Genomic DNA, 13,598 nt, shown 5'->3' with positions numbered 1-13,598 from the left:
TTTCAGTAGAAACTCAAATCAAAAACTTTTGGGGGATGAAAACGTCAAATCTTCACCAAGGCCAACTATCCAGACTGGTCCTACGTGGGCCAGAAAAAAAGCCAGGGAAGTCCACAAATAGGTGTTCCATCACAGAAGGAGAAAGGAAAAAGGAAAGAGGGGAAGGGGATCAAGTTGATTCCAAGCCAAAGGCTAGGCGGAACAACTCTGTCTTACAGGCCCTGCGGAAAGAAATCTAATTCTATGATTCTCCCTCTGGCAGACCCCCCAAATAGTGACCCAGTAGGTCAGGGAAGCAACCCATGGCAGGTGGTGCCAAGTCAATAGATTTGGGTTGTGTAAAGCTGTGGTGTAGCCTCCAGGTGCTGCCTTCTGGCCCCTGCATCCCTCCCATGTGGCCCCTCGCAGCCTTCGCAGAAAACACGTGCAGGGCGGGTGTTTTAAACTCTGCAGGGATGTGACACCCTCAAGGAGACAGTCCCCAATTCCCAGACTTGCTCGTGACGCACAGACGTCTGTGAACAAATCCCAGAGAAACTGTGAAGCAAGTGAGAGGACCTATAAATAGGTGGATCTCGTGGGGAATGAAGGATATTGAGCAGAGTCAGGATTGGCTGAGCCGGAGAGAGTGAAAGAAGAGCCAGGAAATGGGTGGGAGACAGAAGCATAGAAATGCAGGGTTGGCAAGGACACCAAGGGCCATCTAGTCCAACCCAGAGGTTGGACAAACACAGCTGGGTCTGGGTTCAACACACGCATGGTCAAGGAGTTTTCCTCACCAAGGGCCCTGCAAGGTAGGCCAGCAGTATTGTGACGCCCGCCCTGTGGAACGCCCTCCCATCAGATGTCAAAGAAATAAACAACTACCTGACATTTAGAAGACATCTGAAGGCAGCCCTGTTCAGGGAAGTTTTTAATGACTGATGTTTTAATGTATTTTTAATCTCTTATTGGAAGCCGCCCAGAGTGGCTGGGGAAACCCAGCTAGATGGGTGGGGTATATATATATATATTTATTATTATTATTATTATTATTATTATTATTATTATTATTATTATTATTATTATTATCTCCTTGCTCAGGGGTCTCATAACTTCTTACCCTCCAATGAAAATAGCGGTGTCCCATACCCTCCAACATTTCTCCAGTGAAAATAGGGACGTCCTAAGGAAAAACGGTTGGGACGCGGGTGGTGCTGTGGGTGAAACCACAGAGCCTAGGACTTGCCGATCAGAAGGTCGGCGGTTCAAATCCCTGCGACGGGGTGAGCTCCCGTTGCCCAGTCCCAGCTCCTGCCAACCTAGCAGTTCGAAAGCACGTCAAAGTGCAAGTAGATAAATAGGTACCCCTCCGGCGGGAAGGTAAACGGCGTTTCCATGCGCTGCTCTGGCTCGCCAGAAGGGGCTTAGTCATGCTGGCCACATGACCCGGAAGCTGTACGCCGGCTCCCTCGGCCAATAAAGCGAGATGAGTGCCGCAACCCCAGAGTCGGCTATGACTGGACCTAATGGTTAGGCGTCCCTTTACCTTTACCTTTAAGGAAAAGTGGAACATTCAAATCAGAAAGCGGGATGGCTTCTGAAATCCGGCACTGTCCCTGGGAAACAGGGGCACTCGGAGGGTCTCTGAAACAGCCAGAACGTGAAACGACATGAGCGTGAAAAAGGCTGAAGGCAGGTTGATCTTGTGGCATGCAGCTTTGCCCAGTGTTACTGTGGCTGCTCTTGAAGCTTCATCAGCAAGTGGAGATGTGAAGCTTGTAGGCGACAGAGATGAAGAGCACACTTTGAACCCAGCTCCTTTGCTCAAAGGCTGCTCTCTCCTCTGCTGAAGGCTCCCTGTTACAACACAGAAACCAACAGGGCTGATCTGTGGTTCCCAGACTTTTCCCTCTGGGCCACCCTCACAGAATAAAAATTCACTTTTTACCGATAAGAAGTCCAATGGAAAGCAAAAAAGAAACAACTCCTTGATTTATAACCCAATGATTTGGGTTATAATACCATCACATGACATACGGAAAGTATAAGACAGGAATCATTCCCGAAGTACAATTATAAATCAGCCTTTTGCATATATACCATTAGTATATATACAAATTCAGTGAGAGGGATGAGCTTGCAGTATCACATTTAAACATGCATAGTACAGTGGTCTCTTGGTTCTTAAAATGCCTTGGTATTCAAACAACTTAGAACCCAAACACTGCAAACCCAGAAGTAAGTGTTCCAGTTTGCGAACTTTTTTTGGAAGCCTAATGTGCTCTATTTTGAGTGTTATGCTTCTGATCTGAGTGCCACACTTCTTCTATTTTGAGTGTTACACTGAGGTATGTCTGTTTTTGTATTTATTTTGCATTTTTGTTTTTGCGGCTCTTTTAGTTTTGTTTTTGTGACTATGTGGAACCCAGTTCAGCTACCGATTGATTGATTGTGCAACTGTAGTACATTGTTTATTGCTTTCATTTTATGGATCAATGGGCTCGTTAGATCTTGAAATTCATGTTCAATCGCTGTTTTAGGGGTTGTTTTTAAAAGTCTGGAACGGATGAATCCATTTTGCATTGCTTCCTATGGGAAAGCGCGCCTTGGTTTTGGAATGGACTTCTGGAACAGGTGAAGTTTGAGAACAAAGGTAGAATAGCAGCAATGATGTCCAACAACAAGAAGTTCAACAACTCCGCCCCCTCCCCTAAAAAAAGCTCAACAACTGCCAGTAGATCACTGCCAGTGTTTTTATACTGGGAGTAGATCATAGTCTCTTGGGAGTTGGACGTGCCTGTAGTATAGTATCAAAATTAATCCACTCCACCACCAAGAATAGGAATAGAGATCTTCTCCACAAGAAGCTCTTGCCCCCTGGAAGTGGGGAACACCCTAGAGAGTCCTTGCGGTTCACGAGGTGACCCAGGGAGGGTCTCCTCACAAGCAGGAGGGACAGCAGGGCTTTGCTGAGGTTGCTCAGACTCAGCGCCAAACAGCTGGTGTGCGGAATAGATGCTCAGCTAGGCATCTTGCAGCCTGCGGTTCAAGGTGTAGCAGGAAACCCCCCCAATCATTCAGTTTGTACAAACTTCACACACACACACACACACACACACACACACACACACACAACATACGCTACGCTTCTGTTATAAATTCATAGAAAATCAACCGTACTCCGGATTTGCACTGTTCCACTTTTATTTTACTCCATGAAGGAAGGACTACAAAATGGGGAAGGTTTGATACAAGTCAGCCATAATCCCTTCACCATCCCAGCACATCCACAGGAGCCCTGCCCAGTTGCTATGCCAACCCTGATGGTCCTAGACAGAAGACCATCAAGATCACAAAGAAAGAACTTGCATATAGGAGTGGATTCAGCATGGACTGGAACAAAGGACAATGATCAGCTCTTCCCTCTGGGGGCAGGAAACTGCCAACTCCCCTCTGTCACCTGGAAAGAACTTATGGGGAGGGGGAAAGGGGGAACCAGCCAGGTGACAGGACACTCAGGTTACCACCACAACTCCTCCCTCAACCCCTCCTTTCTGTGATGTATGCATGATGTTTCTGGGGGTGGGCTTGATCTACAGGAGGGGAATTTCAAAAGTTTTTATAAGACCTTGCACACCATTTTTCTGTGCCCTTTCTCTCTCCTGCAAGTGAGGGGAGCACCCTGTTGCAACAGATCAATAAAGGCCAAGCCTACAGGCTGCTGTTTTGCTCCGAGGTTATCCTGGTTGGTGTCTTTGTTTTTGTCCAAGGGAGCCCTCAGATTTTTCCGTTAACATAGGGAAACAGTGCAAGGCGTCTCAACGCTTCCTCTGTCAGCAGCAAACAAAATCTGTAGCTCCAGGCAAGCAGGTACCTCTCTGTGTGTTTTTTTGCAGGTGGATTTCACAGTAAGGCGCTCAGCTCAGCTGGCCTGCAGGCTTCACTTCTCGGCTGAAAACCTTGGCAGGGAGCCGCTTGAGCAAGGGTTGGTTGTAAATTCAGCGGGTTGTGTCTTTCCGTCCATCCCCTGGCCATCCAGCTAGCTAGATTGCGTATGGACACAGCTGCAGCAGAGAGCCCCCCCTCCCTTCCAACCTGCCTCCCCTTTCCATGAATTATTCTTGAACCATTCAATGATTTGGGTTGAATTGTTATTAAGATGTTCAGTAAATTCTCTGTAGTCGCAGACCATCCCCCGACTCAAACTAGTTCATGAAGAAAATCCCCAAACTCAGTTCCATGGGTGACTCTGGGTCATATCTATGCAGTAGCTTAGCTTAAAGTTTTAAGAATCTATATGCTTATCGCATATAGGACCATAAAGAAGGCTGATCACCGAAGAATGGATGCTTTTCAATTCTGGTGCTGGAGGAGACTCTTGAGAGTCCCATGGACTGCAAGAAGATCCAACCTCTCCATTCTGAAGGAAATCAGCCCTGAGTGCTCACGGGAAGGACAGATCCTGAAGCTGAGGCTCCAAGACTTTGGCCACCTCATGAGAAGAGAAGACTCCCTGGAAAAGACCCTGATGTTGGGAAAGATGGAGGGCACAAGGAGAAGGGGACGACAGAGGACGAGATGGTGGGACAGTGTTCTCGAAGCTACCAGCATGAGTTGGACCCAACTGCGGGAGGCAGTGGAAGACAAGAGTGCCTGGCGTGCTCTGATCCATGGGGTATAAATAAATTATTATTATTATTATTAGAGCAAGCTTGTTTTCTCATGCTCTGGAGGGTAGGACTCGAACCAATGACTCGAACAAAGGGGTTCAAGTTAGACGAAAGTAGATTCCAACTAAACATAAAGAAGAACTTTCTGACCGTAGGAGTTGTTTGGCAGTGGAATGGTCTCCCTCAAGAGTCTGTGGACTCTCCTTCCTTGGAGGTTTTCAAGCCGAGGTTGGAGGGCCACCTGCCAGGATCTCTTCCACTAAGATTCCTGCATTGCAGGGGGGTTGACAAGATGACCCCTGAGATCCCTTCCAGTTCTACAACCCTATGATTGAGAGCAGTACATGTGAAAAGGATCTAGGAGTCTTGGTTGACCACCAACTTGACATGAGCCAACAGTGTGATGCGGCAGCTAAAAAAGCCAATGCAATTCTGGGCTGCATCAATAGGAGTATAGCATCTAGATCAGGGGAAGTAATAGTGCCACTGTATTCTGCTCTGGTCAGACCTCACCTGGAGTACTGTGTCCAGTTCTGGGCTCCACAGTTCAAGAAGGACACTGACAAACTGGAACGTGTCCAGAGGAGGGCAACCCAAATGGTCAAAGGCCTGGAAACGATGCCTTATGAGGAACGGCTAAGGGAGCTGGGCATGTTTAGCCTGGAGAAGAGGAGGTTAAGGGGTGATATGATAGCCATGTTCAAATATATAAAAGGATGTCACATAGAGGAGGGAGAAAGGTTGTTTTCTGCTGCTCCAGAGAAGCGGACACGGAGCAATGGATCCAAACTACAAGAAAGAAGATTCCACCTAAACATTAGGAAGAACTTCCTGACAGTAAGAGCTGTTTGACAGTGGAATTTGCTGCCAAGGAGTGTGGTGGAGTCTCCTTCTTTGGAGGTCTTTAAGCAGAGGCTTGACAACCATATGTCAGGAGTGCTCTGATGGTGTTTCCTGCTTGGCAGGGGGTTGGACTCGATGGCCCTTGTGGTCTCTTCCAACTCTAGGATTCTATGATTGTATTATTCTGTCGACCCAAGAGAAGGGTTTCCTGCTCAGAGCCACTAAATTTACAGCCGCTGCACAGAGACTGAAGCGCCAGTGAAAGTCACATAAATTGAATTTCACTCTTATCTCTGCAGCTTTCTTGTACGACGTTATTTAACTTCTTCTGAAATTACTCCGCTGTCTCCTTTTAATCAGAGTTCTTTAACAGCCCTGCTGGTTATACGTGATTTCATTTTATTATGTGCAAAACAGAGGCACGCAGGGAGAGAGCTCCTAGATTTTTCACTATTTCCGGGTCGGATTCAGTCACATGCCAGGATGCAGAACTAAAGGGCTTTTGGAACACTTGCAAAGCAGACTTGCTGGTCTTTTTTTTAATATAAGGGTTGTGATGTGGAGATGAAGTGGTCAGTGTGGGGCTTGAATCAGTGTTATTTAAGGTCCCCTCACTTCCTCCCAAAGGAGCCCAGGACAGGAAATAAAAAAAGGAAATGTAACTTTAAAAATAAAATTTTTAAAAGCATTAAGAACAGGGGTCCTCAAACTTCTTAAGCAGGGCACCAGTTCACTCTCCCTCAAGCACTGTTGGGGGCCAGACTATAGTTTGGGGGAAAAAATATGAACGAATTCCTATGCACACTGCGCATATTTCCCCCCCTTTTATTTATTTTTGGGGGCCTAAATCCCACACTGTTGTCTTTGTCCATGGAGTTTTGACAAACCTAGACAGCATCTTAAAAAGCAGAGACATCACCTTGCTGACAAAGGTCCCTATAGTTAAAGCCATGGTTTTCCCAGTAGTGATGTATGGAAGTGAGAGCTGGACCATAAAGAAGGCTGATCGCCGAAGAATGGATGCTTTTGAATTCTGCTGTTGGAGGAGACTCTTGAGAGTCCCATGAACTGCAAGAAGATAAAACCTCTCCATTCTGAAGGAAATTAGCCCTGAGTGCTCACTAGAAGGACAGATTCTGAAGGTGAGGCTCCAAGACTTTGGCCACCTCAGGAGAAGAAAAGACTCCCTGGAAAAGACCCTGATGTTGGGGAAGATGGAGGGCGCAAGGAGAAGGGGATGACAGAGGACGAGATGGTGGGACAGTGTTCTCGAAGCGACCAGCATGAGTTTGACCAAACTGCGGGAGGCAGTGGAAGACAGGAGTGCCTGGCGTTCTCTGGTCCAGGGGGTCGCAAAGAGTCAGACACGACTAAACGACTAAACAACAATAAAATCCATTGAAGTTGAAAAGTGTCCCTGGATTCATTGAAAAAAATCTGGTAACCATAGCTGGAGTGAAAATGCACTTAGAATATGCCTCTCTTCTACTTTCTATCCCCTGTTCAGAGTTACAAGTGGCGCATTCTGGGCTGCAGCCCTAGGCACGTTTCCCCAGAGGAGTGGTTGGTTGATTGATTGATTGATTGATTGATTGATTGATTGATTGATTGATTTGGTACCCTGTAATCCCTTCATGAGAGGGACGCAGGTGGCGCTGTGGGTTAAAGCCACAGCGCCTAGGACTTGCCGATCGAAAGGTCGCCGGTTCGAATCCCTGCGGCGGGGTGCGCTCCCGCTGCTCGGTCCCAGCGCCTGCCAACCTAGCAGTTCGAAAGCACCTCCGGGTGCAAGTAGATAAATAGGGACCGCTTACCAGCGGGAAGGTAAACGGCGTTTCCATGTGCGGCTCTGGCTCGCCAGAGCAGCGATGTCACGCTGGCCACGTGACCCGGAAGTGTCTCCGGACAACGCTGGCCCCTGGCCTCTTAAGTGAGATGGGCGCACAACCCCAGAGTCTGTCAAGACTGGCCCGTACGGGCAGGGGTACCTTTACCTTTACCTTTAATCCTTTCATGGCTCATGCACAGTCAGAGCAAAACAGTCCCTAACCCACAGGCTATCAAGTCACCTCTCAGACTTCTCTTCTCCAGGCTAACCATATCCAACTCCCTGAAACCTGGGAATGCAGAAAGCTGTCTTGCACAAAGCCAGACCAGGGCGCTCATCTAGGTCAATCCCGCCTGTTCTGACTGACAGGGTTTCAAGCTGGGCTCTCTTGCAGCCCTACTTGCAGATCATGGGGACTGAACCTGAAATGGGTGTGCAAATCTACTTTCTGTGTGCCCTGCAAGCCCTTGGGCACGCAAGAGGTAGGCTTGTGTAGTGGTTAGAGAGCTACCAGGTAACTGGGGATTTTAGCCCTTCCCATTCCCTTAATGGGACGCGGGTGGCGCTGTGGGTTAAACTACAGAGCCTTGGACTTGCCGATCAGAAGGTCGGCGGTTTGAATCCCCGTGGCGGGGTGAGCTCCCGTTCCTCGGTCCCTGCTCCTGCCAACCTAGCAGTTCGAAAGCACGTCAAAGTGCAAGTAGATAAATAGGTACCACTCCGGCGGGAAGGTAAATGGCGTTTCCATGCACTGCTCTGGTTCGCCAGAAGCGGCTTAGTCATGCTGGCCACGTGACCCAGAAGCTGTACACCAGCTCCCTCAGCCAGTAAAGTGAGATGAGCGCCACAACACCAGAGTCATCCGCAACTGGACCTAATGGTCAGGGGTCCCTTTACCTTTACGACATTCCTAGAGTGGACATGGAAGGGGAAACCAGTGTTCTGAGAGGCAAGCCTTGCCCACTTCTCTTGCTGGGTTTTGAGAGGTGGGAATTACTTTCAAATTTCTTCCTATGCTGCAAAACAGCACACCAGCTCAATGTATTTGGTGCTGATGGGGGTGTGAAAGCTGATATTGGAGCTCAGCATGAGCTGCTAAGTGCCAGGTCCGAATCTCACGCCACCAGCTGCAAAGTCTGTCTCGCTTGCCCTCAGTACCATCCCCACAGTATGAGGTTGCTGTTAATAATAATAATAATAATAATAATAATAATAATAATAATAATACCCTTCCCATCGGGCTCGGTTTCCCCAGCCACTCTTGGTGGCTTCCAACAAAAGATTAAAAACACAATCAAACATTAAAAGCTTTCCTAAACAGGGCTGCCTTCAGATGTGATCTAAACGTCAGATAGCTGTTTTTTCCCTTGACATCTGATGGGAGGGCATTCCACAGGGAGGACGTCACAAGACTGCTGGCCTACCTCACAGGTGAGGATTGCCGATGCAATGGCTGCAGAATTAAAAGCTCAAATTATCGCTCCATGCAGTGGATCCCTGGAGCATCCTGCTAGAGTATGCGATGTGTTTGGAACATGTGTGCATGCCGTCGGATGCACTAGCTGCGTGATGAAATCTACACACATTCATGCACAAAGGTTGTGTTAGAGGAGATGTCACAAGAAAGGGGCAGAGCGGAGGCTGTGCCTGCAGAGAGTCCGAGGTTCTGTGTATTGCACCTCCCCAGGTACGGCTGGACTCTGAACTTTGGGCTGGAGTTGGAAGAAAGGGACAAGGTGCCTTTTCCTCCTAGTTCTCTTAGAGTCTAGATTTAAGCACTGGGGAGCAGGCATGCCTCATAAAAGCAGAAAAGCAAAGAATAATAGACTCTCAGAACTGGAAGGGACCCTGAAGGACATCTAGCCCAACCCCCTACAATCTCTGGGATCTCAACTAAAGCATCCAAGACAGATGACCATCCAACCTCTGCCGAAAAACCTCCAGGGAAGGGGAGTCCACAAGCTCCCAAGGGAGTCCGTTCCACTGTCTTACAGCTCTTACTGTCAGAAAGTCCCCCACCCCCGTATGTTTAGTCGGAATCTCCTTCCTTGTAACATGAAGCCATGAGTTCGAGTCCTACCCCCAGAGCAGGAGAAAGCAAGCTTGCTCCATCTTCCATGCGATAGCCCTTGAGATATTTGAAGATGGCTCTCCTATCTCCACTCAGTCTCCTCTTTTCCAGGCTAAATATACCCAGCTCCTTCAACTGCATCTCACAGGGCTTATTTTCCAGACCCTTGATCACCTTGTTTGCCCTCCGCTGCACAACTTCCAGCTTGTCAACATCCTTCTTAAATTGTGTCTCACCAGCCTGGGCTCTGCTATTTATTTGTTTGCTTACTTAAAACATTTTTAAGGCCCTACCCATACACCAATTAAGATAGCATCGAAAACAACAGTAAAACCCCCACAAAAATACAAAAAGCAGCACCACGATCAACACAAAACACTGGTTTTATTGCATTGATCTCCCACAACTGATCTCCTCTCCAAAGAGTCCTCGGTTCACCCCTCTCCTCAGTTAATCTGTACAACGACCCTGCAAGCTAGGGTAAGAAGCTGTGACTGTCATCCTGTGAGCTTCAAGACTGAGTGGGGATTTGAACCCAGGTCTCCCAGGTCCTAGTCCAGCGCTCTAACCACTACACCATGCTGATTCTTCGCTGGGTCCAAGAGGCCAGCTGGAACAAACGGCATTGCTTAATGACTGCAGAAATGAGGGAGGAGGTGATGGGAGGAGTTCCACTAGGACTGGAGAGACTGTAGGGAAAAGGCCGGATTCTGGAGGCTAATAGGGACAAGGGGCGTAAGCTCAGTGGTTGGAGCAGCAGCTCTGAATGCACAAAGATTCAGTCCTCAGTGGCATGTCTGGTTAGGACAGGGGTCAGCAAACTTTTTCAGCAGAGGGCCGGTTCACTGTCCCTCAGACCTTGTGTGGGGCGGGACTATATTTGCGGGTAGGGGGAATGAACAAATTCCTATGCCCCACAAATAACCCAGAGATGCATTTTAAATAAAAGGACACCTTCTACTCATGTAAAAACACACTGATTCCCAGACCGTCCGTGGGCCGGATTGGGAAGACAATTGGGCCGGATCCGGCCCCCGGGCCTTAGTTTGCCTACCCATGGGTTAGGGCTTGGAAAAGATCCCAACTTGAAACCTTGGAGACTTTCACTGCTGCCAGGCTGTGCAGAAAAGGAGACAGAGCGAAGGTCTGACTCAGTATCAAATCGCTTCCTTCCTCTGTTCCTTGCTTGCTGCTTTTTTCGGGAAAGCAGTTTCGGCAGAACAATGTGAAGCCAGGCAGAGGGGCAGGGCACCCTTGTGCCGTCTTCTCCCGCACCCCAGTTGTGGTACAGGATGCAACCCTGAACAGCCTGCTCCGCAAGGACCGAGCTGGCTCTTTCAGCAACTGCGACTTCCTCCATATGGGAATAGCCAGTGTAGTGGTGAGGGTGTCGGACTAGGACCGGGAGGAGAACTGGGTTCGAATCCCCACTTGGCTCATAGAGCTTGCTGAGGATCACCTTGGGCTGGCCAGTCACTCTCAGCCTAACCTACCTCACAGGGATGTTGTGGAGATTAAACGAGGAATGCAATCCACCTCAAGCTCCACGGAGGAAAAGGTGCGGCAGCAACAGAATGAATGCGTAATAAATAAGAGCTTTTGCAAAGGGTCTCGCAAGAATCTGAAACAAGTCTTCCCTCCTCCATCTGTCTCAATTTATATAAGCCACTGGGGCAACATGACTACCATGTGATAGCTCAGTCGGTAGAGGATGAGACTTAGGGTCAGGGGTTCAAACCCCAATTTGGGCAAACAAATTCCTGCTTCACAGGGGGTTGGAATAGATGGCTCTGGGGGTCCCTCCCAACTGTGCAATTCTATGATTCTTTGGGAGGATGTGGCCACACAGCCAAGACTAACTGGAGCCACCAGAATCCTCCCCTTTTAAAAAAAGAAAATCAACTCCAGCCAAGTTTGGCATGCGCAAAATGATGGCGGGTGCCCCCCAGTTTCTCAGGTTGGAGCTGCCCAGGTGGCAGGCAGGTGAGAGAGTCTCCCCTCTCACCTGGGCCCTGCCCTTGTGCCTGCAGCCCAAAAGCGACTCCCCTGCAAAGAACTTTTTGCTGCCATCCGAGGACCCCCGACCCTGTGCCCGCAGCCCAGCGCCCCCTACATACCAGCCCCGCTCCCCACATGCGGACATACCTCTGAAAGCGACTTTGGCAATCCTGTCTCCTTTGCCCCGCAGGTCAGTGACCGTCTTCAGGTGCACGACCAAAGCCATGTTGCCGGTGGAGATGCTGAACCAGCCCAGTAGCTACGACAGACTGGCAGGGTTGGACAGTGGCGGCGGCGGTGGTCTTGATCCTAGGGGCTCAGAGCTCTGCCATCCTCTGCTGGTCTCTGCCGGGCCAGTCAGGGCGCATCTCCTCCGCCGTCGGCGTCTCCTCCCTCCCTGGACCAGGAGGAGAGGCGACCCGGAGCCATGTGACGGTTCAGCTGCCTCGCAAAGCGCTGCAAGCCGCTCGCTTGCCTCAATTATTCAGGAGCTTGTCGCAGAAAAGTACCGCTTGGCTTTCTCTCTCTCTCTGGGCACAACCCTCCGGCTGGTATCCTGGCTCACCGGCAAAGCTCTCCTCTGCCCTGGGACCCCCCGCCGCCACCCCCTCCTCCCTCCTCCCTCCTTCGCTACGGCAGCAGCAGCAGCAGCCGCGCTCCTTCGCAGCCTCTCCAGCTGCGCGCAACTTGGCGGATGGCTCAGGGATAACGGAGGAGCATCTTCTCCACGTTGCCTTCATCCAGCGGCGGCTGGAGCTACAGCTGTCTGCGGTTAACCGCTTAGCTGCTGCGCCCTAGGAAGAAGGGGGGAGAGGGGGGGTTGTCTGGTCCAGCTGCTGCTTCTGATGCTCTGGAGATTTGGGGAATGGGGGGCATATATTACAGGCCAGCTCCTTCAGGCTGCAGCACACACTGGCGCGTCGGAGGGAGGAGGGTCCCCAAATTCTGAGGCTGAGCCTTGTTTGTCGTATTGGGGTCCCCCCTCAAAGCACAGGGGATTCGCCGCTGCCGACTTCATTTCTGTAGGCGCCTGGGTCGGTGGGGGTGACTTGCTCTTATGGAGCCCTGCGGAATGATCAGGTCCACCCTGGTTTCGCAGCAATGCTTCGATGGATCCCCCAAGCAGGGCTTGAGTTAATTATATATTTCCTTGCATTTAAATCCCACCTTTCGCCCAAGGAGCTCAAGGCGGTATACATGCCCCCCCTCCTCCTCATTTAATCCTCACAACACCCCTGCGAGGTAGGCTGGGCTGAGAGGCAGTGACTTACACCCGCGCCTTTGATTTATTTGATTTGATTGACATCCTATGCCCTTTTCAAATGTGGGGTTTTTTTTGGGGGGGGGTTATTGAGGGGGTTTTTTAAAAAAATGATTATGTATTTTGTGGTTTTATATTTCGGATTGTTTTGTGAACTGCTCAGAGACCTCTGGGTATAGGGCGGTATATACAGTGGTACCTCGGGTTAAGTACTTAATTCGTTCCAGAGGTCCGTACTTAACCTGAAACTGTTCTTAACCTGAAGCACCACTTTACCTAATGGGGCCTCCTGCTGCTGCCGCGCCACCGGAGCACGATTTCTGTTCTCATCCTGAAGCAACGTTCTTAACCTGAAGCACTATTTCTGGGTTAGCGGAGTCTGTAACCTGAAGCATATGTAACCTGAGGTACCACTGTAAATTCAACAACAACAACAACGCCCCCCCACACAAGGTCACCCAGTGAGAGCTTCGTGGCTAAACGAGATTGCAACCCTGCTCTCTCCCAGGTCATAGTCTAAACACTACACTACACTGATGTGTTCCAATAGCTTCGTAGATGAACCTCCACCTGCAGGAACAGTCTACCCTTGAGAGCTGGCAGCTCGGAACCAGTATCAGAGAGGGGAGGCTACTGTCCTCCTGCCCTGGTTGGGGGATTCCCGGAGGTGATCATTGTTGCCTGTTATTTCCATAGCCATTTTCAATACGTAATCAGAGTTTTCTATTCGTTTTCTCCTTCGCCTTTGCAGCCACCCTGCAGTGTAAGTTGGGCAGAGGGATGGGGACCACAGGCCATTTCTATAGGACTAAACTGTCCAAATTCCCTTTTAACACCATCCACGGAAGTGGCCATCATATTCTTATGTTTTTAACTTGGTAGTTTGAGTCATCTAAATTGGTTGTATGTTATAGGCTGGTGTGCATTAATGCTTCTCCCAGAGAC

At 49.5% G+C, this 13,598-nt stretch overlaps 1 protein-coding gene across 13 annotated transcripts in view; it reads right to left on the bottom strand.

The window, feature by feature from the left end:
• OTOF (otoferlin) overlaps positions 1-12,015 on the bottom strand; it is a 204,435-nt gene extending 192,420 nt beyond the window's left edge. For 11 of the 13 annotated variants that reach the window (XM_081903593.1, XM_081903601.1, XM_081903607.1 and 8 more), the window contains exon 1: positions 11,540-12,014. In XM_081903593.1, the coding sequence (XP_081759719.1) occupies positions 11,540-11,618 (79 nt within the window). In that variant the 5' untranslated portion in view covers positions 11,619-12,014. Of the gene's footprint in view, positions 1-11,539 lie in introns of all 13 variants that reach the window. The other 2 variants (XM_081903604.1, XM_081903606.1) reach the window with 2 other exon arrangements.
• Positions 12,016-13,598: the final 1,583 nt, after the last annotated feature.

The sequence above is a fragment of the Podarcis melisellensis genome (genome assembly GCF_964234715.1).
Source record: "Podarcis melisellensis genome assembly, chromosome: 3".
Lineage (NCBI taxonomy): Eukaryota > Metazoa > Chordata > Lepidosauria > Squamata > Lacertidae > Podarcis > Podarcis melisellensis.
This window is presented reverse-complemented; position numbering and strand designations above follow the sequence as displayed.